Source organism: Oryzias latipes, chromosome 23 (assembly GCF_053564925.1).
Source record: "Oryzias latipes strain Hd-rR chromosome 23, Olatipes_Hd-rR_3.1".
Taxonomy (NCBI): domain Eukaryota; kingdom Metazoa; phylum Chordata; class Actinopteri; order Beloniformes; family Adrianichthyidae; genus Oryzias; species Oryzias latipes.
The window spans coordinates 12284723-12311690 of NC_136259.1; the positions used below are offsets into that span (position 1 = coordinate 12284723).

The following is a 26968-nucleotide window of genomic DNA, read 5'->3' on the forward strand; positions in this document are numbered from 1 at the left end:
ATATGACGCCACCCAGATGAATGAGAACCCTGACCGACATATTGCGACACGTTTTGGGTGGAAACCCTGAAAATGGTGCAGGGATATGAGAAAACAGCTAGGAAAATGGCAGACTACAGGAACCACTTAAGGTTTTTGAAGAACTTGACAAAAAAATATGTTTTCATTCATGTCCAGTAGGCTTATGAGTTAACTACTGATATTTCTGCATAACAGAGTTGATGTGTGATGACACACAGTCACCACTAACCCTTTTTCTGCTACTTTAGTTTTTACTATGTGTCCATGATAAAGATAGAGAACACACAGATGGATGCATAGCTGGTATTTTCCAGCAGATTTGGTCTGTAGTGGACAAGAATGCATGACTTTTAAAGTCCTTTAGAGAGTTGCAGACAAATCCATTTATTCTTCTTAACCAAGGAAACAAAGTGGTGCTGTCCTCTTTGTTGTTCTATCCACAGGGATTGAGAACAATAATAAAGGGTCTTTTGCAAGTCAAGAAACATGACTTCCCCAAATTTGTTAGAACTTCTAGTTCATAAATTGGTGACTCTGTCAATATTTCACTGGCCAAAAGGCACAGGTGGACACTACTGCAAAATGAAACAGACCCAAAAAAATCTGAAGCAATCCAATTACATTTATATATTGTTTTTTCTGTGCAGCCTGGTAGCATATGCCTTCTAGACAGACATGGGAGCGTGGTGGTTGGGGATCACAGCTCTAAAGCCATTTTCACAACGTTATAGTGGAAAATAACTTCTATGTTTGTATTTCATGTAAGAATTAACAGATTTTTCAAAACCAACATCCACTGTTGATCAGATTTAATTTTAGCTTTGTAAATGCTAACATTTACAGCTAAACAAAAACAGTTTTGGATTGGAATCTAGAAAAAAAATTCAATTTGAATCAGACATGAATTGACTAAGGATTTTATCAGCAGCTCATTCTGCCCGTTATGCCATCCAAAGCATCCGTGATGGTAACAGCACCCCATGCTTCCTCTATTCTAGGGCGTCAGTTCCAGTATTGACTCCGCCTAATGCGTTGATCTGGAACAGTGGTGCCGTGCAGCACACAAATGCTCCCAATCTGCATTTTAATATTGTTTGCTAAAAGATGGATAAGCTATCAGCATGAATGTGGCAGGCTGAGAGAGAGGCTAAGGGGAATATCCACACTTGTTTCTTATTTACACGGGCCTCATTCATCTCATACCCTCATCCGGTGCTGACACTGAAGCGGATGTGTGAAGCTCAGAGACGAGACCTGCTGGTTTTTCTCCCTCTTAGACTGGAATAAGAAATGATGAATGGCACGGCTCTTTAATGATGTGGTAGTGGAACGGCGAGTGCTGAAGCAGGCACATTACACTCTCACTGCAGTTCGATGAGGATGAGCCGGTGGTGTGCTGAACTAAACAGGAAGCAGCTTTTTCTCAAATCAAAGCTTTGTTTGAACAACAAAGAAAGTCAATGTTCTATAAAGACGTTTTAGTGTAATCAAAGTAGTAAGTTCCTTTGGATTTGTCACTTATAGCTTCATTGGGAGCCTGTTAATGCATTTATGCCCCAAGATGGCTGATTCACACTTTAGTGCTGCTCTTGCCTCTGCCAGTTTCACTTTTGCAGCGCAGAAAATGACGTTTTCTCAAAGCACAGTTGCCTCCAAATCCCAGCCGGATGTCTGTCTGTTCTTCAGACTGTTTTCATGTCAGCTTATCAGATGGCCAGAGATCATGTGATGTCTAATAACATGTGCTATGTGTACTTGATTTGATTTGATTTATCAGTTTATTTCAAGAATTTATTGTAGGGAATACAGGAAAACTAAATCACACAGATTTATCAAAGTAATTACAGAAATAATGAAACACATTGAAAAACAAACACATTTAGGTCCCCTTTGATTCATTAAATATAGTGATTATATACTAAGATCAAGTAGATTTTGATTTATTGCTTGAAAAAAAGTGGTAAGTAGCATACGTATATAATCCCACCTCTACAGAGTTCTTTTATTTTGCATAGTTTTAATTATCTAGTTCCTGCAACATTTGAACATCAATATGATTCAAATTATTATTAATTAGTTCAGGACTCAAATGCTTATATGAACATATTAATGCTGATGTTGATTCGTTTTTTGTTGTGTTAATGTTTTTTTTATTTTTCCTATTATGAATTTATGGAAGACAATTTGCCTTTCATTCTCCACATTTATCCCCGCCAATTTTTCTTTTATAGCCCACTGGATGAAGCTCATCGCGCCCCCTGGGAATCGGTTTGTTTCAATAATTAGATAAAACAAAGTGAGTTGATGAGAAGATGACAAAAATGGAGCCCTCAGTAAAAAGTTATCACATCAATGCTAAAAGCAGTGAAGAGTAGTGGAGAGCTGTTCGAGCAGGAGAGAGGAGCACACCTCTGTAAAAGATGACGAACAGGACAGCTTTCCTTTAAAGTTGAACTCTCACAAAGTGTCTGTCAATGTGGCTGCTGCGATGGTTCTGAGCAAAACCCACTGACTTGTTTTGTTGATGAAGAGTTGTCAAATTGAACTCCAACCAGTATAAAGAATCCTTTGCGTGTGAGCTTCAGCTGCCAGGTGAAGACAGGCTGAGCAGAACACAACAGCAGTGAACCCCCCTGCCCTTTTTTATTTTAAACTACCCATTAGTGAGGAATCCGTTTCATGTTATCTGTGGAAATGGGGTGGGGCATCACTGCCAAACCCCCAGTTCTGGATTTAATCCAACATTGACTCAATCATAAACCCATTTTTCTCAGTCATTCCACAGACTGAAACTGTCAAATGTAAAACATTTTTCTAAAATTATTTATTTGATCCTTTAAAAACGAGCAGCAAAGCAGTTTTCACCACAGTTTGAAGAAATGACGTCCGTCATTTCTTCATAGTCTCAGATGAGCCGAGACTATGGAACTTGGAAGCCAGCCAACTTCTTGTCAAGGGTTTTTTCGCCATCCACCAGAAACGGAAGTGCTGACCAGGGAGTAGGGCTCGCAGGCTCAGGAAACGATCTATGGATAAAAGACAAAAAAGCAGTATCAGTCTTGGCAATGAATATATGTATCTTAGCAGAACTTTTCAGTTTTAGAATGCTTGAGATAAAGGTGTTAAATGTGCTCTTAAACGACAAATCGCAGAAAGTGAGTTCAGTAGTAAGTTTAAAGAGAGGGTTCCCCTGGACTGCAGCTCGGCTGGATTTGATGCATTGTACTTGATATCGGCGGTGCTCAAATAGGTGGACAACAAAAGCACAGACTACTGAAATGTTAATTGACAAAGGAGTGTCTGCATACTGGCAAAGGAAGAACAATTTGAGATCCATGGGGGATCACAGGTTTTAATAGTATTTAAACTGGGCTGGACCTCATGCATTTAAAGGCTGACAAGTTCAAGTCTCTAAATGGAGATGCTCTTAGTCGAGTGTCATCTGCTTGAAAGCAGGGCAGACAGAGGATTGGGTTGCGGACACAAATTTAACTCTGGGAATTTGAAACTAGAGAGCATCAGCGATATTGTTTCTACGGCAAGGGATAAAATTTGCTCGTAGTATAAAGTTATTTAAACACTAAACCATGTCAACCGACACACTAAACTATTGATCATCGCACTTCTTGAACAACCTTTGTTAATCTCCATGGCTGTATTCTCTCAGAACACCATGATCTTTAGTAAGCATGCTACCACTAAGGAAAAAGCTTAAATAGAGCAGTGGATTTGGGTTCAACATTTTAAATTTCTTGCATCCGGACGTTCATAAATCACTCTTCATAAAAATCCCCCCCAAAACCAACGAGGACGCAGCATCAAGTGGAGGGAATCTGAAGACTCGAAACACCACTCCAAGAAACGACAAGGAGAGACCAAAATCGCAAGACATAAACATCCAGAGCAGAATCACAGAGGTCCGGAACTGAACTAGCCAGAACGATAAAACGATTGACCGAATGACCATGGGGAATTGTCATGGCCTGTCAGCTACTCCCTCCTCCCCCCTCCTTCCTGTTTTGGACGCGACCAGCTGGATCCACTTACCTCATCTTCTCATGCCTTCATAAGCTCCTCCTGGATCATAAGCCGGTGCCAGTTCGTTGTTCCTCCTATGGTGCATAGTCTGGTCAGCTCATGTTTTTGACTCCTGTCTCGTTACACTTTGCTCATTGTACCTCTCGCTCTGCTTCAGGAAAGAAACCTGTTGGATACTCACCTGGTCGCAGTCCACAGACGTCGCAGTCCTCCCTCTGGAAAATCCGCCTCAAGATCCCTCCAGCCAGCCGCCGCTCCTCGCCTAGGAAGAAACCTGTCAACCTCTGTTCCTCGATTAAACCTCTTAAACTTACCGTTGAGTCCGAGCCTCTTTCCGGGTTCCAGCGTTTGGGTCACTCTGAACTCTCGCCCCGATCATGACAGAACGAACTGGCCCAATGCCTGACCCAGCTGACCCGGAAGGGCTTCGTCATGCCATAGCATTCCAAGGTAACCTATTAAATCGCCAAGCTCTTGATAGCGCTGTTAAAGCTGCAGGTCTGGGGGGTAAACAGCTGTCACGTATTACTAAACGCACCGGTTCTCGTTCTCACTTCTGGTAACCACGGGGAGTACCATCATTTTTTCATCACTCAATGCCCTCAGACATTTCTAATTCTGGGGTTTTCGTGGTTACAGATGCATAATCCCAGTATTGATTGGAGTTCTTCGCGTATATCTAACTGGAGCACATTCTGTGTGGCTAACTGTCTGCAGTCGGCTGTTCCGCCCACCAAAATACCTGACTCAGGGCCTGAAAAGGAAATTGATCTGTCTAACATTCCCACTTGTTATCATGACCTTCGTTCCGTCTTCAGTAAATCACGTGCCTGTGCCTTACCGCCACATCGGCCATACGAGTGCTCCATTGAATTACTTAATGGGGCCCCCCTCCCTAAGGGAAAATTATATAATCTTTCAGGTCCTGAAAAAAGCTCCATGGAGAACTATATTCAGGAGGCTCTTTCCCTGGATCATATACGTCCATCTTCTTCTCCAGTCGGTGCAGGGTTTTTTTTTGTGGAGAAGAAGGATAAGACGTTACGGCCGTGCATAGACTTTCGGGAATTAAATCAGATCACAGTCTAGGATAAATACTCTCTACCGTTACTAGAATCAGTTTTCAACTCGGTCCAACACGCTACCATTTTCACTAAATTAGATCTGAGAAATGCTTATCACCTAGTACGCATGCGTGAAGGTGATGAGTGGAAAACGGCTTTCAACACTCCCTTTGGCCATTTTGAATATTTCGTCATGCCATTTGGGCTGACTAACGCCCCCGCTATTTTTCAGCGTCTGGTGAATGATGTCCTCAGGGACTTTTTGAATCGCTTTGTCTTCGTGTATTTAGACGACATTCTCGTTTTCTCTTCCAACGAATCACAACACGAACATCATGTCCGTTTGGTCCTTGAAAGGCTTCTTGCAAATCAGTTGTACGTGAAAGCTGAGAAGTGTGAGTTTCATGTGTCCTCTGTTCCCTTCCTGGGATATGTTATCGAAGCAGGCAATATCCGTCCCACCCCGCTAAAATCGAGGCAGTCGCTCAGTGGGAGACACCACAGACTCGTAAAAAGCTCCAACAGTTCCTGGGTTTTTCGAACTTCTATCGTCATTTCATTCGCAATTACAGCAGTATAGCAGCCCCTCTCACGCAACTCACCTCCATCAATCGACCTTTCATCTGGAACTCAGCCGCTGAGGACGCTTTCAAACGTTTAAAGACCTTATTTGTTTCTGCTCCTATCCTCATACAACCAGACGTTTCAAAACAATTCAAAGTGGAAGTCGACGCCTCTGACTCCGGCGTGGGTGCTGTCCTGTCCCAGCGTGAAGAGGGTACTGGGAAACTTAAGCCCTGTGCGTTCTACTCACGCAAATTAAGTCCTGCAGAGCGTAACTACGATGTAGGCAACCGTGAGTTGCTGGCTATCAAGCTCGCGTTGGAAGAATGGTGTCACTGGCTGGAGGGGGCGGAACAACAATTTATTGAGTGGACAGACCATAAGAACTTGGCGTATTTACGCAGTGCTAAGCGGCTCAACTCCCGGCAAGCCAGATGGTGTCTGTTTTTCGATCACTTCAACTTTACGATCACATATCGCCCAGGAAGTCGCAACATCAAGCCGGATGCCCTCTCACGCAAATACTCTGTTTCTGACGACACCTCTGTTTCGACCATTCTGCCAACATCCTGTTTCATAGGTAATCTCACGTGGGAGATCGAAAAAAAGGTCCAGCAGGCCCAGAATGAAATCCCCGCCGATGTCACGAACCCTCCAGGCACCCTCTATGTTCCAGACTCCCTCAGGTCCGAGGTCCTCAACTGGGGTCATACCTCACGTCTCGCCTGCCACGGAGGTATTTATCGGACTATTCGACTCCTGAAACGTCGGTTTTTCTGGCCCACCTTGGAACGTGACGTCAAGGAGTACATAGCTGCTTGCAGGACTTGCGCTCGCTCCAATACGTCTAACCGGCCTCCCTCCGGTCTCCTGCAGCCGCTGCCCATCCCAAGCCGTCCCTGGTCCCACATAGCTGTGGATTTTGTCACAGGACTCCCACTTTCACAGGGCCACACTGTCATACTAACCGTTATTGACCGTTTCTCCAAAGCCGCCCAGTTTATTCCACTCCTGCAACTTCCTACTGCCACTGAAACCGCCGACGCCCTCGTCAACCACGTCTTCCGACATCATGGCATCCCGTGTGACATCGTGTCTGATCGTGGCCCCCAGTTTATGTCCCAAGTCTGGAAAGCATTCTGCTCCGCCCTGGGGCCCAAGGTCAGTTTAACATCTGGGTACCATCCTCAGGCTAACGGTCAAGCAGAGCGGGCGAACCAAGAACTGGAGGCCGGCCTCAGATGCTTGGCAGCTCAGAACCATGCGGACTGGTCCAGGTACCTGATTTGGGCAGAATATGCCCATAATACCCACACCTCTACAGCCACGGGGAAGTCTCCTTTTGAAGCCTCGCTGGGTTACTCACCCCCGTTGTTTCCTTCCCAGGAATTGGATCTGGCGGTGCCCTCGGTCCAGCTCCATCTGCAACGTTGTCAGGACATCTGGCTGCAGACCAGGGCAGCTCTCGTCCGCACCGCGGAGAGCATCCCCCAGATTGCCAACCGCCATAGGGGGGTGAGTCCCGTATACCAACCGGGTCAGAAGGTGTGGCTTTCTTCCCATAACGTTCCTCTCCAGGCTTCATCCCGCAAACTGTCTCCCAAGTTTATTGGTCCCTACACGATAGACCGGGTCATTAATCTGACCTGTGTCCGTCTTCGTCTGCCGGCGGCTCTCCAAATTCAACCCACGTTCCACGTGTCCCAGATCAAGCCTGTTTCCGAGAGCCCTTTGTGCCCACCGGCCACTTCCCCGCCACCCGCCCGTACCATCGATGGGGCCCCCGCCTTCACTGTCTCCAAGATCTTGGACGGTCGGGGTCGTGGGGCCCAGTTCCTGGTGGATTGGGAGGGGTATGGTCCAGAGGAACGCTCGTGGATCTCTCGTTCGCTCATCCTGGACCATACCCTCATTGACGACTTTTACGCTGCCCATCCTGATCGTCGCCTTGGACCGCCCGGTGGTGGTCGTTGAGGGGGGGGTACTCTCATGGCCTGTCAGCTACTCCCTCCTCCCCCCTCCTTCCTGTTTTGGACGCGACCAGCTGGATCCACTTACCTCATCTTCTCCTGCCTTCATAAGCTCCTCCTGGATCATCAGCCGGTGCCAGTTCGTTGTTCCTCCTATGGTGCATAGTCTGGTCAGCTCATGTTTTTGACTCCTGTCTCGTTACACTTTGCTCATTGTACCTTTCGCTCTGCTTCAGGAAAGAAACCTGTTGGATACTCACCTGGTCGCAGTCCACAGACGTCGCAGTCCTCCCTCTGGAAAATCCGCCTCAAGATCCCTCCAGCCAGCCGCCGCTCCTCGCCTAGGAAGAAACCTGTCAACCTCTGTTCCTCGATTAAACCTCTTAAACTTACCGTTGAGTCCGAGCCTCTTTCCGGGTTCCAGCATTTGGGTCACTCTGAACTCTCGCCCCAATCATGACAGGAATAACGCACATAGCAAAATACAGGTGGCCCAACATGGACAAGAATCCCCCTTCGTCATACGTCCAACAGATTGAAAAGACGATGCGCGGCACGAATGCGAGGGGTTTATAATGGGAAGACAGGCTTGCATCAATGAACCATCCAGATTAATGGCAAAAAATGAATCCAGTCGGGTGGACGGGTGGAGCCGAAAAGTAACCGGACAAAGAATACTTTGAGCGACACCCAACGCCAAAAGATACCACTGGGAGGGATGGAGAGGCAGAACAGCGAAAGCATCTGCAATATCAGCTTTTTCCGCCCATGCACTGCGTCTGGTAGAAATAATCTTGGAGGAAGGTCGGAGCAGAACCAGACGACTGAGCATGCGGTTGTGACGACAGGAGCCATTTCCGGATCAAGTGAATTAAAGTGAGAAAAGGAGCCACAGATGCTGCATAAAATAGTCAAAAACAAGTTAAATCTCCACAGATGAGGGACAGGTCCAACAACTGACCAATCCAAGCACTGGTTAAACTATGGAAAACACATAGCAGCCTTAAGGGCGTACACACCGGGACGAATATCGGCGGACGTTATTCTGCAGCGTTTTTCAACACGTTTTTTATGTTCACACCCAAGCGATTTTCGCTGACGATGAGCTGAGTGAAGATGCAAATTGATTCCCTGACATTAGATGGCGCTTAATGTAACAGAAATACCCCTGTACACAAGGTGGCGCTGGGCAACTTTATGCTTCTTAAACTCGCTTTTCACCCAGAAGAAGAGAGCAAGGATTTACGTGATTGTCAGAATCATACAAAGAAAACATGAATATTTCAAGCACCAGTAGCTCCGGCTCCAGCGATGAAGAAATTAATGTTCTGTTGAATGATGAAAGACGCTGGAAAAGACGCCGATTTTGGGTACATCCCATAGTTACGAGAAGAGAAGAACATGGGGAGTTTTATCGAATAGTACAAGAGCTGAAAATGTATCATGAGCGTTTTCGGGGATATTTTAGAATGTCCGTCAGTGAGTTCGACTTCTTTGTTTTATTTCGTCGCGGCAGTGTAGACGCTACTTGGCGTATATCTTCTTCGCCATTTCGTATGTGTGCTCAGCAAGACAGTTTTGTGTTTGAGCGCCCCCAAGTTGTTTTTTACTGTAACTTCAGAAGCTCCAGACACGTGTGCAAAAGCGCCATTCTCATTGGTCGTATAGTTTTTGACGCGGTGCGTCAAACCAAAAAAACAACCCGAGGTGTTTTAAAAAAAAATGATGCTTCTACGCGTGGCATTTTTCACGTCAGTGTGCACACTCACATTGGTGCCCTTTGTGTAGTCACGAGGCGTCAAACGTCGGCGAACATCGCGCACGAAATTCGTCCCGGTGTGAACAGGCCTTTAAGAGAAAAGAAACAAAAACAGAGAGCCGCCATAACAAAGCCAGCACCCAAATGATGGCCAAATTCACATTCAGCTCCTAAATAACAGAAGGGTAAACACAAAAAGAGAAAAACGCCAAAAGCCACGACTAATTCAGCCAGCGTGAGAAACCCGTCCTAGCGAGGACCGCCGGCTCTAATAACCACGGAAAAAAACCCAAAATCCCCAAAACACAGAGCCACACAGCAGATTCTGAACCAGGTGCACATCATTACTTTCAAGAACAGGAACTGCAATTCCCAAGGTCCTTAGGGGCGTGACGTCACCGATGACCGGGTCGAGCAGAGAACCAGGATGAGCCGCACTGTTGAAAAGCCTCAACATGTAAAACACAGGAAGAGGGCAGCTTGGCCCGCTCACCATAGAGATTCCGGTCATTACAGCGTCCAGGGAGGCCCTGACATCTCCCGATAGAGCGCCACTGACACAGCAGGACGCTCCCCCCGCAGCCATGGAAGCGATTGTGTAGTATACTTAAAAATAAAAGTCAATACCAGAAATGCTTTTTCATTTTCAAAATGAAGCTGCATTTTTCACTCAAAATTAAAATAAAAAAGCAATCTGCCAAAATGCTCTTTCATTTTCTACTTAAAAACCGCTTATTCTGTTACCTAATTAAAATGATAAAGAAAAAGGTATTTGACATTTCATTTTCACAAAGTTCTCTGGTAAATGTGTAGCAAAATTAATTTAGAAATGTCTAATTTGACAATTAAAATGGATTAACACAAAGCTTTTTCATTTTACCAGAGAACCTTTTGAAAATGAAATGTCAAATACCTTTTTCTTTATCATTTTAATTAAGTGACAGAATAAGCAGTGTTGAGGAAGAAAATGAAAAAAGCATTTTGGCGGATTGCTTTTTCATTTTCATTTTGAGTCAAAAAATGCAGCTTAGTTTTGAAAATGAAAATGCATTTCTGGTTTTGACTTTTATTTTTAATTTAGATGCATGAATGAGACGCGGGCGCCGCGGCGCCACAATACGTGGAAGCCACGACACTGCCTGAGCAGCTGAAAAAGGAGGGGCAGATGCAGGGAAGACATACACCCCCAAATCAGAAGAAGGAGGACCATCGAGTCCTGAAGAAGAGCGGGGGGAAGACATCATGCCGCTGAGAAAAGCGAGAAGGAGAACAGTGAGCATGAAGAACTGGTGACGAGCACAGAGCTTGCGGAAATGTAAGAGAAAGAATGGACTGCACACCTGGAACTTAAATAGGACGCTGAACAAATGAGTTGATTAAACTGAACCGCTCTCAGGGAGGAGTAACCAGGTAAGCGCACTGCTCGAGTTGCCTGGGTGAAATACTCCCAGGGTCGTTCACTTCACGTAAAGACCACAACTTTTCTCCCTTTTCCCAGGCATATTCAAATTTGACCAGTTTTCGTTCGTGCAATATGCGCAAAATGTACGTAGCGGCTTTGTGTCGCGGCCTTGAGCGAGTTATTTAATAAATAATCCAAAGTGAGGCTTCTTGGTGAAACTTGAGTTTCAATAAGTATAAATAACATGCGCTTTGATGCACTCTTACTACTCTAAAGGGAATTCTGGGAGTTTAAGAAGGAGCCTGTTCTCTATGTTTCTGGGATGTGATTTCCCTGGCAATGACAGTTGTAACTGCCTTTAGCATCCATTAAAGTGTTTCTGAACAGAGCTCTGACCTGCTATGAGTGAGGTGCAGCTGTGTTTGCAGAAACGAGTGGGAATCGGCACCAGAGCAGCATGTCAACAGGCTGAGGCGTGGAGGTTGAAGCTCATGCATCCTCAATGAACCCGGCTTTGTTTACATTTTCCCAGTTCATCTCAGAGCTGCTGCTGCTACTGCTGTCCTCTGGGTCTGGGTGACACTGAGCAGCCTTTAATCGCAGCCTGATGTGCACAAACACGCACTGTTGTTCACACACGCAGCTTCTTATCCAATTACTGATTCAGCATCATTTATTTTCTCAGACTCAGAAGAGGCTCATTGGAATAAGGAGCAGGCTTTATTGGTGACTGGCTCGACGAGATGAGTGTGCTTTGAGTTTGGAGAGTCTGAGAGGGTTGAAGTCACTGTGTTGAAAGGCCCATCCAGTTGGATTTTACACATCAGCTGAGGCTGTATTAGTTCATCATCATGAAAAATAGGGTCAACACAACTTTATCAATATAATATATAAGCCGGCCAAACACTATACAAAAGTGGAAAAAAGGCTGAAGTTTAACTTTGTGCCCATTGTGCCCATTTCCTGTATTCATAAAGTGTGTGGTTTTAAAAAGTTATTACATTTTACTGGTGATTTGTGGCAGAATTTTGAGCTTTATAATTACTGAAGTTTAACCTTTAATGCACTTTAGCTCAAGTCTTAAGATTCAACTACCATAACTCTTCAACCATTAATGCACTTCTAGCGGAATTCTAGCGGATTCTCCAGCACAGGAAAGCAGCCTTGCACTGATATGCAACGCTTTAAAGTAGTGAAAACATAATGCAATCAATGTTAAATCAACTGATTCTGTTGCTTTATGAAGACTTTATGAACTTAAAGTGTTGCACTTTGGTCAAAGCCGTTTTTCTCTGCCACAGAATCAAGTTGATTCAAGCATCCATCTGTTTACACTCTCTTCCGCTAGCTCACCTGCTACCTAACATTATCGGTGCTACAAAAACGGGGAGCAACGTTGGGGCTGTCCAGGCGTACAGTTCGGATCCAGATTCCAGCTCAGATGAGGAAAACAAAGATGTTCAAGGATCTATTTATCTGCAGGTGGATGCATCAGAATGGAGTGGAGCAGGAAACTTGTGACCTGGGGCCTCATTTATAAAACTTTGCGTAGGATTTGCGTCAGAAGTGGCGTACGGATGAAACATAGGATGTGCGTACGCACAGAAATATTGGGATTTATAAAACCGTGCGCACGCACATCCTACGCATCTTTCCCTTAATAAATCACAACCAATTCTAAATGCAGCGCAGCTTTTGCGGCTTTATGACACGCCCATAGTTGCCCATAAATAGTCCGTGAAACGCCCACAAATTAATATTCATTGATTGCAAAACCATGGCACACACCGAGAGGAAATGAATAAAACGTAACTTCACTCAATGTGAAGTAGAATTTATCGTTGCCGAGGTGGAATAGAGGAGAAAAGTGTTGTTTGGAGGGCACAGTGTGGGCATTACTAATGCCAAAAAGGCACGTGAGTGGCAAACGGTGGCAGACGCCGAAAATGCTGTAGCCTCACAACCTTGGACCTTGGCCGAGATAAAAAAGAAATGGTCGGACATCAAAGTCGAGGCGAAAAAACTTTTAGCGCTCCATCGGGAGGAGGGGGGGGGGGCACCAGGGCACCAGAGCGCCAGATGCACCGGGTGACACGCGTAGTTCCTCCGAGTGCTCCTCTGCCCAAAAGCCCGCAGAGGTCCAACAGGACGGCTCGAGGAAGTGGGAACCGGCTCATAAGCCACTCGTCCTTGTTTGCCAGCAAGTCTTCTTGCTGTCTAAAGATGCGTTCACTACGAATTCTTCCATTTGCCACATCTTCTAAGAGCGCAAGATCAGCCATTGTGGGTCATTACGCATTGTGATGGGGCATTTTATTTCCCTCCATTTAATTACATCTGACAAGCTACAGATGTCGGTATTAATCGACGTGGAAATGGGAAATTGTTCAGTGCAAATGTACTTTCTTGTTGCTTTCTGAATGGTTGAGACATACGCCATACATTGTTTTATCAAAAATAAAACAAACTAAAAGGCATATGCATGAATACCATAATTCCATAGCTTATGAAGAAATGTTTTACTATGAAAACAACTTTCCCCAGTGGACAATTAGTACGTCTGTCCGTCTGTCCGCACGCCTGCACCTATCTGCTCCGCCAGACGGACACATTAACGAGAATATCAGTTTTGTACATTATTTCGTTCTGTTAACTATATTATTTATGAGGATGAATTGCACAACATGCCAATATTGCAGAATATATTTCATTTTTCTTTCTGCAAATAAGTGTTCATTTGAATTTCTGTAATTCTGTAAGTTTCTGTAATTTTCGTTTGATTTTTATTTTATTTTGTTTCACTGCTGATCGATCAAACGGGTGTTCGTGTAGGCTGTTAATTTTAAGACTTGCTTTTTAAAGTCTTTATGTTATTTCTGAGAGGCAGTATTGTCATTTTCACTTTTACGTGTTTCTTCCATCTGCCGACGGCGTCGCCGTTTCTCATTTCACCCGTTTTTGTGCGTACGCCTGGGTCAGAGCTTGCGTGAAGGACCGCACATTTTCCCGTCAAGTTTGCTTTTTATAAATCTCAACTATTCCGTAGTGAGTGGCGTACGCCTTCTTTTGTGCATACGCAACGTTTATAAATGAGGCCCCTGGTGATTGTAGTTTGTACGAAACAACTACAAGCATCTTCCAGCTGTATTTTTTCATCTGCTCCTGATTCACAATGATTTGTATAAAGAAATACTCAGAAATGCAATTTTAATCTTAATTTTCTTCGTAAATGTCCCCCATCATGAGGAAAATGCTACAAGAACATGCAAAAACACCAAATACACGGTCTTTAACGACCAGTCCCTTCAACCATGTTAAACCTGTACGTATAATATTAACAGTGGACAGATCAGTGCAAACTTGTGAGGTCTAAAGTCATGAAAGATCAAGAAGCAGAGACACGAGGAGCTTCCTACATTTTTCTGTTAACACTGCTGCATGACTCAGATGATTCGGCAGTCACCCCATTCCCAATTACAGTCCTGTTGTCTGTGTAAAAAGCCATTGAAACCTCCAATTTCAGGCTCTAGTCACTGTGCAAAAGCGGCGTGCTTCATCATCTGATCAGTGCATTGAGTAAACTCTGTCGACCGCGAGAGTGTTGTTGGTGATGCAAACAATCCCACACAGAGGAATGACAAGGAAGAAGAGGAAGAACTTCGGAAGCTTCAGACACTGTAAGGATGCAGACATGAAACCCCTGTGTCACATTTTATTATTTTGCATAAAAGAAAAACTGAATTTTAACCCCATGGCTTTTCTAACCCAAGGAGCAACACCTGAAGTTCCTGTGTTTGAAGCAGTCAGTCGCACTGATCATTCCAGTCAGTTTACTAAAAGTGGTTCAAGTCCTTAACGTTTCTAAATTCCAGTGTTCTTGGTGTGATCTTCTCCGCTTTACAAATTCAAGTAGACATTCCTTTATCGGTCTCTCACATCAGTGTTCTTTACTGCATTACTTCATTCCTCATGCAGCTTTTTCCTGACCTACTAAAGCTAGAGGCCGGTTTGTTCAGGTTTGGTACCAAACCAACAGTTTTTTCAAACATTTTGCTGCACATTTGTATCTTTTGTGTATTCAGTTCTAAAACACTGGATTGACTACTTATAACTTAAACAAGAAATCCCTGGCCCTGTCCATCTGGTCAATGCATGCTCAGTCAATGCTCATTTTCATTTATCTGTTTTAAACTGCACTTATGATTTTTTTGGACCCACTTAAATGATTGAAAAGGTTTTTCCTGTGTTTGATGTTTTTCATACATTCTCTCCAATCCAATTCTCTCTTCCATACATTCTCTTTTTGGTTGTAATTTTTATTATTCTTATAACTGGAGGTCATATTTTCATGTTGATTTTCTTTTGTATTTTTTTACAGATGGATTATGAACGTCACTTGTTCAAAACCTCAACTTTACTTTCAGCAGTAAGCTGTCATCAGATCAGAACAAAATAAAAAAAATATATAATTACATATGAAGAGTGGAGAATCATAATATTACTCTTCAAAAAAGATGAAACTTTCTTTCTTTCTAAAAACTGTCAAAGCTGGAGTCTATTTTGTGTGGAGATGTACTTCTTGATATACTTCCCTCAGGACAGACAATCATTTTTTACTCAACTGCTTTCAGCTCGTTCTCTTTTTGACCCTCCACTGACTTTGCTCCTTTTTGCGGATTGGCCCCAACCCCCTCTGGCAACAACAAAAAGCAGAGCAGTTTGTTGCGACCTCAGGCCTGCAGCCTTGCTTGGCCGGGCACAGTGTGTGTTGGCAGGTTGGGACGAGGACCATATGGGACAGGAAGCTTGTTTCTGGGTTTGCAAAGTGCGGTTATCTCTGAATCTATGGCACATGTGTCTATGAAGATGTGTTTGCCATCTAAGGGTTCGCTGAAAATGACCATTTGTTCTCTTTTTAGTTTAATTAAAGGAGCTCTTGTTCTGGAACACTGTTGTCCTTTGGGTTTTGTTCCCCTCCACTATCCGATTCTGAAAGCTTGCAGCCTTACAAATACTATTAGAGGAGATTCTTCCATATTAGTGAACTTCACCAAAGCTTGCTTGATCATAGCAGCTTTTTCTTCTGAAGAAAACACTTTCGTTTGAAGAAGGAATTATCTAAAAAGTTTCTCTTATTGACATTAATTGTTTTTGTCAGCTAAAGAGATTGCCCTTTGTTTGTGCTGCTGTTGCAGCTGTAAAAGAGAAACCAAACTTCACTGACGAACATATCATGGATCTGCTGCTGGGCTCCTCCTGGTGGAACATGTCTGTCACTGAGAACATACCACTGTGACGTTTTGTGTTGACAACAGCTCAACCTCCTCGTGTTGGTGTGGGGAAGTAGGCAGGCAGGTTTGTGGATCACAATCATACAAATTGTGATTCAAAGTGCTTTACTGTCTAAAAAGACACAATTATTTCCAAACTGTAAAATCCCTGTTTAAATATTAAAATGATAAATTATGTCTAATTAAAAAGAGTGCAGGTAAATGATCTCAATTGAACTGAGGTCCATAGAGTGGATAGAACACTCCAGAAGCTTGGAATGCCTTTTATGTAGCCACTTCTCGGTTTCCATAGAGATGTGTTTGGTATCATTGTCATGCTTGAAGATCCAGACACATTTCATCCTCAATATTATCACTGTTAGGAGGTTTTTGCCTAAAATCTCACCATACTCCATTCATCCATGTATGGCACAGAATCAGTTGTCCTGTCCCTCTGCAGAAACCAAAACCATTTCCACCTCCATGCTTTACAGTGGGAGTAGTGTGAAACTCTGCATTCTTTCCCCTCCAAATATGGGAGTGGTGTTTATTCTAAAGAGTTCCGTTTTGTTTTAATCTGATCATGTGACCTTCTCCTAGTCCCCCTCTGGATCATCCAGATGGTCTCTGGAGACTTTTAGACGGGTCTGGATATGTGCTTGCTGAAGCAGAGGGACCTTTGGAGAACTGCAGGATTTGAATCCAAGATGATGTCATGTGTAACTATACTAACCTTTAGCCTTGTTTCCACTAAGCAGTCTGGTTTAGAATGATCAAGGCCATTTAGGTGAGCATTTCCACTCAAAGTTGGACTGTCACGGCGCATGTGGAGTGAAGCTAACAAGAACAACAATGGACGTCACCCAGCAGCTCTTTGGCTTTTGGTTCTTCTGAGATACAAAGCATTTCATGTTGTTTGAGGGAAGATTACAGGCGGCGAAGAGGAAAACAGACGCTTTCTTGGAGGTTTCTTGTTTATCAACGTGTTTCAACAGTAGCTCCGCCCTAACCAGTCTGTTACATTTTTCTATGGACCTACAACTAATGGGGGCCCAAAAATGGTACGGTTTAGTCTGGCTTAAGATGTGGCTGGACCACACCAGACCCCTCAATAGAAACAAGATTTTTGTTCATGTGGTCCCAGGTCTCTTAAGATCAATAACGTGTTCCTTTGTGTTTTTCGGGCCTGTTTCTTCACCGTCCTCCAGATTGGTTCATCCCAGTCTTGTTCAGGTCTACAATCCAGTTCCTGGTGTCCTTCGATAACTCACTTGTCTTTGGTGTTGGTCGAGAGGTTTTAGGGGCGTGGACAGGTGTCTTTTAGGGCTGGACAATATGAGGAAAACTCGTGATTTGCGATATTAGTGATTAATATTGCAATGACGATATAACTTGCGATACATGAAAAAATAGCAAAAAATCCCAAAACATAATTTCCATTTCACAACAATTTAAATAAGAGCCGACATAACTAATAACTAGACTGCAAATGACCCTAGTCTACATAGGAGGCGAGCAACTAACATAAAATACATCATCTGATTGGTCAAATGCACAAAGGGATTTACAGTGGTGGACAAACTTGTTGGTACTCCTCATGTAAAGAAAGAAAGTCCACAAGGCTTACTGAAATGACTTGAAATGTTCAAAAGTAACAATAAATTAAAATTTCTTGAAAATTAAATAATCAAAATCAGCCATTACTTTTGAGTTGTTGATTAAAAGAATTATTTAAAAAAAAAAAACTAATGAAATAGGCCTGGACAAAATGGTGCTACCCATAACTTAATATTTTGTTGCACAACCTTTTGAGGCAATCACTGCAATTAAATGGTTTCCATATTTGTCAATGAGCCTTCTGCACCTGTCGACAGGTATTTTGGCCCACTCCTCATGAGCAAACTGCTCCAGTTGTCTCAGGTTAGACGGCTGTCTTCTCCAAATGGCATGTTTCAGCTCTTTCCACAGATGTTCAATGGGATTCAGATCTGGGCTCATAGAAGAATAGTCACAGAATAGTCTAACACTTTTCTCTGAGCCATTCTTGGGGTTTTTTGGCTGTGTGTTTTGGATCGTTGTCCTGTTGGAAGACCCATGACCTGCGACTGAGACTAAGCTTTCTGACACTTGGCAGCACATTTCTATCCAGAATGCCTTGATAATCTTGAAATTTCATTTTACCTTGCACAACTTCAAGACACCCTGTGCCAGATGCAGCAAAGCGTCCCAAAACAGAACTGAGCCTCCTCCATGTTTCACAGTAAGGACAGTGTTCTTTTCGTTTTATGCTTAATTTTTGAGTCTACCAACATAGAGCTGATGTGCCTTACCAAAAAGCTCCAGTTTTGTCTCATCCGTCCAAAGGACATTTTCCCAGAAGCTTTGTGGCTTGTCAACATACATTTTAGCAAATTCCAGTCTGACTTTTTTATGATTTCCTTCAACAGTGGTGTCCTCCTTGGTCGTCTCCCATTAAGTCCACTCTGGCTCAAATAATGATGAATGGTGCAATCTGACACTGATGTACGATGTACCTTGATCTAGGAGTTCACCTTTAATGTCTTTGGAGGTTGTTCTGGGCTCTTTGGATACAGTTTGAACTATCCGTCTCCTCAATTTGTCATCAATTTTCCTCTTCCGGGCACATCCAGGGAGGTTCTGATCAGAGGTTGACCTGCCTACCGCTGACCCAGTGTAGCCCCCTTGGCAGCCTAAATACTTCAAGCTGCCATAAGATTGTTTTAGCACAGGGGTGTCAAACTCATTTTCACTGAGGGCCACATCAGCATAGCGGCTGTACTCAAAGGGCCAGATATAACTTATACATGTAACTAAATGTAATGAAAAATAACTCTACCTACTCCTTAATGGTAAATAACTCATTATTTATTTATTTATTATAACTTTTTAAAGTGACAATTACAGTTGCTTGTTACTCTTAGCATAAATCCTTTTAAGTTTGATTCTGTCAAGTTAGGTTAAATGGACAGTGTTTAAGTCCTAATGTATAGTTGTCCAATTTGATATTTCAAGTCTGATTTCCCCTAGGTATGAATAAATACACACCCATTTTTATTTTTTATTCTAAGAAATTAAAGACTTTTATGCTCTCGGGGGCCACATAAAATGACATGGAGGGCCACATTTGGCCCCCAGGCCTTGAGTTTGACACGTGTTTTAGCACATTTAAGGTAACCATAGCAATTTTCACCGCCTTTTGCGAAATGTGTATTGCACAGCTTGAAATCGCGATAACGATAAATTTGCAATTTATGGTGTAGGCCTAGTGTCTTTAAAACAAATAACCAGTTCAAACAGATGGCATTAATACCGGTAAACAGTGGAAGATAGAATAAGAATTAGCAGGTCTATGAGGGATACCTAATTAGATACCTAATTTCTGCTTTATTATACAAAAGAATTCTTTAAAAATCGAACCAAGTGATGTCCTGGATTCTTTTTTTTTACAATCTGTTGCTTAGAGTTGTAGTTGGTATATGAAAAATATTACAGACTAAACTTAGCTTTTTTTAAGTGGGAAAACTTTCAGAATCTGTGCCTGCAAATAGCCCCCCCTCCCCCCGGTTCTTACCAAAAAGTTTATGGTAAATGTGTAATTAACTTCTATACAGTGTGACAGATAAAGGAACATCCCTTCTAGATTATTTCTAGATATTCAAACACGCAGACTTAGAATATTCTACTGTTGCAGTAAGCATGTGTTGCCTCCCCAACTTAGCAGTTACAGTGGCAACTGGTGTTTATATCCAGCAACGTGTCTGTGGTAAGAATAGAAGAGACATACACGTTGAGCTACCGTTAGCTTCATTACAGGAAGGTTTATTCTTCCAACAATAATATACATTTGCAATAACCTTCAACATAAGTCAAGTTAAAACATATTTTCTGCACACATATTATCGGTCTTGTACACTTTCATCAGTTACTTAAATGTCACATTCTAAAGGAAAATACAATATTCTTATCTCCCTTTAACTTCACATTTATGAAAACTCTGTAATGTTTATTACTCTATAAAATAGTTTCTTTGTAACATATAATAATATTTACAGGATAATCAAAACTAAAAAAAAATGTACGTTTCCCATCAGTTAAACTTGCATTACTTGTACATTCATAAATCTAAATATTCACTATATCTCCTACAATCAAGCATTTCTAGTTTCAGCATTAATCAGAAATCTGCATTTAACAACCGTTATAAAACAGAACAACATATTGCATTAAATTTATTTCATTAAATATATAATAAATTAGGTTCAGGGCCGAGTCTGACTACTCCTCAGGTGTTTTGGGCTGGTTACCCCTCCCCTCCGCACTGACGGTTCAAAGCTGTTAGCATTTCCAGCTGTTAGACAATAATGATCTACTCTTTCAACCACAATCTCTCTACTACATTTCATACTTTCCCTTGACAAAATTCATCTCAAAACAACATTTTCGATTATAATCTGTAATTAGCATTTATTTATTTTTACTGACCTGTGGTAAGAATAGAAGAGACATACACGTTGAGCTACCGTTAGCTTCATTACAGGAAGGTTTATTCTTCTTCCTGCATGCCCAACTACTCTATACCAGCGTGATGATCGCCATCTAGCGGCCGACCGTGAAACAGCACAATGGTAACTGAGCTTGTACTGAAATCAGTACTTAAACGAAATTTATCAGGGTTAAGACAATATATATAAGAACTTAAAGACTATGACTAAATAAAATAGGGGTGTCTGTTTTTATTTTTATTTTCTCTCTGACCCATTACACTCTTCCCCCCTTAAAAGAATGGCTCCTGACATTTGCTATCAATCTTCTAATGAATGAGGGTGTACATGTTATGGTAGTTAGGATGTGGAGGAAATAAATAAGGACTTGTCAGAAAATTGGAATTCTCCGGCAAAGGTGGGCCCACTAATAGAGGGTTTGCACCTACAGTCCAATGGCAATAGGTTGGCGTACCAAGTGCATCATAAGTGAATCTTGTTGTCGGTCTTCCTGTTCTTTGGGACCTTCTTAATCCAAGTTCTTCCCTGTTAGCCTCATCAATTTCCTCTTCCCCAGCAGGTTCTCTTTCAACTTGCTCCTCACTGTTAATGGCACATCCATCATCTTGTCTACCAGACGGACTGAACTCTCTGGCGTTTGCACGCAGTGTAGACTGAGATTGGGAAGTTAAAGAACTTCGCAGGTTAAGTTGTTGTTGCTGAGGAATCGGCTGTGTTGTCACAGGGTCTTGTTGGTGAGCGTTTGCGAGTCTGTAACATGGAATACTGCTTCTGAGGTTATGATGGTAAGTGTACTCCTCTTCATCAGAGCTATCAGTCTCTCTTTGGTTTGCATCAAGTGTGTACTGTTTTGGGATTTCCTGTCTGATGTTTCTCTTTGGAGGAAGTGCTTCGTCAAGAGGCAAATCATTTACTGACAACAACAGATTTCTATGTACCGCCCGCATGTTTTTGCTGCCTCTCTCTGGCTGTATTTTATAAACCGGTCCATCTCCCAGTCTCTCAATGACTCGATGTATTACTTTTTCCCAGTAAGCACGTAGCTTCCCTGGACCTCCCCTCTCTGAAAGATTTTTTACTAGTACCCTGTCGCCGGGCTGGAGAAGGACACCTTTGGCACGTTTATCATACTGATTCTTGCCTTTAGTGGAAGATTTCTGACTGTTGCCAGCAGCTATTTGGTATGCAAGTCGCATTCTATTTGCCCATTTGGTTACAAAGGTTTGATGGTTAACTGTGTCAGTCTCTCTCCTAGGATCAAAAAGCAAATCAACTGGTAGCCGAGGAGATCTGCCGTACAAGAGAAAAAATGGAGAGTATCCTGTGGAATCGTGTCTTGTACAATTGTACGCATGTATGAGCTGAGGAAGATGATCTTTCCATTCAGTCTTTTTCTCCTCTTGCAGAGTACGCATCATTTGAAGAAGTGTGCGATTTAGCCGTTCCACTGGATTGGATTGTGGATGATAAGGTGTTGTTCGAGAATGAGCAATTCCTGACAGTTGTTGCAATCTCTGAAACAGGCTATTCTCAAACTCTCTTCCTTGATCATGATGCAGCTTTTCTGGGTACCCAAAACGAAGAATAAAATCCAGAAAGATCTTCTCAGCTGCTGTCTTTCCTGATTTATTTTTTGTTGGGTACGCCTGTGCAAAGCGAGTGAAGTGATCCATGAGAATAAGGATATACTCATATCCTCCTTTGCTCGGCTCCAAGTGGAGATAGTCAATACACACCAACTCAAATGGTGAACTGGTCGTAATGGATCCCATGGGAGCTCTTGGTGGATCATTCGGGCGTTTCTGTTGAATGCAAGGACATTTTTTTGTGACATAATCCTCAATGTCTTGTTGCATATATGGCCAGTAGAATCGCTCTCGAGCCAAATGGATCACCTTTTCAGAACCAATATGCCCCATGTCATCATGCAAACTTTTCAGAACGACTAGTTTTAACTTTTCAGGCAAGACCAATTGTCTGTTTTGGCCAGTTTTCCGATACAACAATCCATTTTCCACCTCTAACTTGCTCCACTCATACAGAAGTCTTCTTGTTTGTTTACACATGCTTCTTTTCTCCTTTTCTTTGGGTGTCCAAGCTTTAAGTTTTAGCGACACAACCTCTTTGATTGCTGGGTCTTCCTGTTGCGCCGCTCTGATATCACTAGTTCTGATGCTGGAAGTGCTGTCTGATGGCATTGCGTCTCCATCTAGACAGTTAAGCTGTAATGCCGCCATCCAAGGGACATCGTGGTCATGTGTTACTTTGCTACCCTGCCACACGGCAAACACTACCTCTGGTGACACTGTCTCTGTATGATCATCTATCTGTTGTTGAAGTTCGACTGGGTACCTGGACAACATATCGGCATCAGCATTCCTCTTCCCTGATCTATACTTGATGTCAAAATGGAAGTCAGCTAACTCCCCAACCCACCTGTGACCCACAGCATTTAGTCTTGCAGAGGTAAGGACGTATGTCAAGGGGTTATTATCAGTATAGACGGTGAAAGTTGGTGCATAATACAGATAGTCCCTGAACTTATCACAGATAGCCCATTTGAGTGCCAAGAATTCGAGTTTACCAGAGTGTAAGTGGTAGCTCTTCTCAGCTGGTGTTAATGTTCTGGATCCATAACCAATGACACGTAGTTTGTTGTCTTGGCGTTGGTACAATACAGCTCCCAGACCTTCGTTTGAAGCATCTGTATGCAACACAAATGGAAGGTCAAATTCTGGGTAAGCCAGAATGGGAGGGTTAGTCAGCATCTCAACCAACCTGGATACCACACTTTGATGTTCACTGATGTTTATTGGAATAACTCAGTACTACTTTTGTCTCTGAGATGTGCTCTAAGGAACCGTTTTAACTCTGTTACAGTTAGGCTGTCTTTGCTAACAAGCATCTCCTTAAATGTACCTGGCTTAATCATTTTAAGCACAGTCCTAATGACCTCAGTCTCTGTGAAACCTTCAACTAATCCATCATCAATTTGTTTAGACAAGCTGTTAAAACTTACATCTGAATCAGAATCTGAGATTTGACCTCCATGAATCTTAAATTCTCTGCGTGGTAACAGTGTAGCAACATCAGTCAGCCTCACCAATCCTGTTATCTGGTCAACAGCCAATGGTGCTGATACTTTTGTCGGAACTACAGTTGCTGGTTCAGTCACCGAACCCATCGTAGTAACCTCCTCCTGAGCTGGCTCCCCATGACCTTCCTCTTGCTGGAACTCCTGCAGTTCATCAATGAGGTCACGGAGCACAAGCAGGCGAGACATCCCTTGATATTCAAGCCTCTTCAGGTGTTTACTTCTCAAGAACTCCACGATGAAATCAAAAAGTTGAACTTCAGTGGCGTCCTCACCTGGCCAATCTCCATCGCTTCCATCTTGACACGAAACTGCCAGCTTGTGAAGCAGATCTCTGTTAGCTGCCTTGACCAGTTGACGAAGTTCATCCTGAATTTCCCACTGTAGGCCATGCAAAGTGGTCATCTCTGGAACCCTTAATTCTATCTCTGTCGTCAGCTCCGAAGATCAAGATCCCACAGTTCTTTGCTGATTAGCACCAATCCAGCAGGAGGCGCTAATCCCGGACGAGCCCCCAAAATATGTTGCCTCCCCAACTTAGCAGTTACAGTGGCAACTGGTGTTTATATCCAGCAACGTGTCTGTGGTAAGAATAGAAGAGACATACACGTTGAGCTACCGTTAGCTTCATTACAGGAAGGTTTATTCTTCCAACAATAATATACATTTGCAATAACCTTCAACATAAGTCAAGTTAAAACATATTTTCTGCACACATATTATCGGTCTTGTACACTTTCATCAGTTACTTAAATGTCACATTCTAAAGGAAAAATACAATATTCTTATCTCCCTTTAACTTCACATTTATGAAAACTCTGTAATGTTTATTACTCTATAAAATAGTTTCTTTGTAACATATAATAATATTTACAGGATAATCAAAACTAAAAAAAAATGTACGTTTCCCATCAGTTAAACTTGCATTACTTGTACATTCATAAATCTAAATATTCACTATATCTCCTACAATCAATCATTTCTAGTTTCAGCATTAATCAGAAATCTGCATTTAACAACCGTTATAAAACAGAACAACATATTGCATTAAATTTATTTCATTAAATATATAATAAATTAGGTTCAGGGCCGAGTCTGACTACTCCTCAGGTGTTTTGGGCTGGTTACCCCTCCCCTCCGCACTGACGGTTCAAAGCTGTTAGCATTTCCAGCTGTTAGACAATAATGATCTACTCTTTCAACCACAATCTCTCTACTACATTTCATAATTTCCCTTGACAAAATTCATCTCAAAACAACATTTTCGATTATAATCTGTAATTAGCATTTATTTATTTTTACTGACCTGTGGTAAGAATAGAAGAGACATACACGTTGAGCTACCGTTAGCTTCATTACAGGAAGGTTTATTCTTCTTCCTGCATGCCCAACTACTCTATACCAGCGTGATGATCGCCATCTAGCGGCCGGCCGTGAAACAGCACAATGGTAACTGAGCTTGTACTGAAATCAGTACTTAAACGAAATGTATCAGGGTTAAGACAATATATATAAGAACTTAAAGACTATGACTAAATAAAATAAGGGTGTCTGTTTTTATTTTTATTTTCTCTCTGACCCATTACACATGTCTTGTGCAGCTCTGGCTGTTGAGAAGCGCCGCTGTCTTTCTTTCAGACCCACAGTGTTGCATTCTGCACATTTACATTATCACAGGCTGTAACGCACATTAATACATGACTGTTTACAAAAGAGAACATTAAAACATTTCTAAGGTTACAGGGTAAAGATTGGTCTTCCTCCTCCCACATCTGATCCATGTGGAGCCTAACCAACAATTCTGACTTCAACGTTGAATTTATTAAAAAAAAAGAGATGTAATATATTTCTGTTAAATTTGTTTTTTCGAGGAAAGCAACACATCCTAAACTCTTATTCAATGAGACGTGTTTTTATTTACAATAACAGAGGCCAGAGGCATCCGCTAAATATTTATGTTCAATTGCATGGGATCCATAAGGGAATAAAGATATTTCTTAGTACTTGCAAAAACTGATATTTTAAAGGATTTGATTAAAAAACTGATCAGTTGACGGTTGCAGAAAACTGAGACTGAATTAGACCTTCACTGTTTGTGAGCAGAACAACAGCTTTTCCACCACCTAACATTATTTTAAAGCCAGTGTTTATGAATAATGGACAAAAGGGAGTGCTTTGGCCTGATCTATATGAACACTGTGCTGATGTCTGCAGTAGTAGATGCTCAACTGTTTCAGGTGTAGATAAAAGTCAAACTGCATTGGATTCAGAATGTTTTGAGCCTTTACATACGTATTTATAAAGCTTTTTTTTCTTAAATCATTATTAAAGTAAGGGAAGATTGATATGGTAATAGAACATGTAACAGTTCAGGTCACCGTTGTCTCTTGTTTTTGAGAAAAAGAGAAATTTACATGTGGGTTCTATAAGGAGAGGGCTTTGTAGACCAAAGGTCAGCAGGTACAGTAACTTAAAGCTTGGTAGCGATCAGTTGATTGTCATGTTGCTCTGATCTATCCTAACCTGTAGCACAGGTAAAGCAGAGGCCCACTTCATGATTCCTAGTTGGGCAAAGTTTTACCCGTCTTGACTAGTTGTGGTCAGTCAGTGAACTTCCTGACTGTTGTTTCTGTGATGGGGCAGCGTTCAGTCACTTCTACTCAAACAGGTTTGAATGATTTTGTGCAAACCTGGACAGTCACGAGTCAAATCATTATTGTGCTTCCAGCTGCTGACGGGGGTGAGACCATAGGATGTGAAGGAGTTATTCCTAAAAAAACAGCACCAGATGTTCTACATCGTGCTGCTACTGCAAACCCTCAAGTGAAATGGCAAGACCGCTTATTTATTCTTCCTGTTTATGGTATTTGAACACCTGCACCATACTCTATTTACTAGAAAGTGTAGCTATAAATGTGTTTAACTTATTATTATATTTTTATATAATGTTAATGAAAGGCATACGCATTGGATGTTGGCTAAGGACCATGATCTGTATAAATTAGGCTTTTTAGTTGCAGTGATTAATCCTTGTTGGCTGTTCTTTAGCGTTGGGGTTCAGAGGATGACATCATCACAGCAGTCAGGCTCCAGACATGCTTTGGGATCATGAGGAATGTGAATCACGTGGCAGTGACACTGCGTGCCAGCATTATTCTCAGTAATTAACAAGAATTAATATACTCATGTCAACGTTTAACATGTAGCCCAATGCAGATGCTTATTGGGATCTTTGAGATATTTGAGTTTAGGCTAGTGTCAGA

At 42.3% G+C, this 26968-nt stretch overlaps 2 protein-coding genes and 1 long non-coding RNA gene across 6 annotated transcripts in view; 2 read left to right on the forward strand and 1 right to left on the reverse strand.

Moving 5' to 3' along the window:
- nav3 (neuron navigator 3) overlaps positions 1-26968 on the forward strand; it is a 518579-nt gene that overhangs the window by 8297 nt on the left and 483314 nt on the right. The window lies entirely within an intron of this gene.
- LOC144989425 (uncharacterized) lies at positions 1781-25564 on the reverse strand. Of its 2 annotated transcripts, XR_013653581.1 has the most exons (3): positions 20592-25544; positions 7918-7998; positions 7706-7810 (listed from the first exon to the last, which is right to left on the reverse strand). It is a non-coding gene; the product is annotated as an uncharacterized LOC144989425 (long non-coding RNA). The 2 variants fall into 2 exon arrangements; XR_013653582.1 differs by lacking the exons at positions 7706-7810; positions 7918-7998 and adding an exon at positions 1781-3047 and having other exon boundaries at positions 20592-25564.
- Positions 6798-8050, forward strand: LOC144989424 (uncharacterized). 2 transcript variants are annotated; one of them, XR_013653579.1, is made up of 3 exons: positions 6798-6964; positions 7074-7815; positions 7894-8050. XR_013653579.1 is itself a non-coding variant. In XM_078941847.1 (2 exons), exons 1-2 carry the CDS (start codon positions 6929-6931, stop codon positions 7659-7661), a joined length of 624 nt encoding a protein of 207 aa, XP_078797973.1. In that variant the 5' UTR covers positions 6798-6928; the 3' UTR covers positions 7662-7816. The 2 variants fall into 2 exon arrangements, 1 of the variants encoding a protein (XP_078797973.1); XM_078941847.1 differs by lacking the exon at positions 7894-8050 and having other exon boundaries at positions 7074-7816.

Bases quoted from the DNA above. Each gene is read 5' to 3' on its own strand.
- LOC144989424 (XM_078941847.1), top strand. From the start codon at position 6,929: ATGCTTGGCAGCTCAGAACCATGCGGACTGGTCCAG. The intron at 6,965-7,073 runs GTACCTGATTTG...TTTCCTTCCCAG, and splicing joins AACCATGCGGACTGGTCCAG to GAATTGGATCTGGCGGTGCC.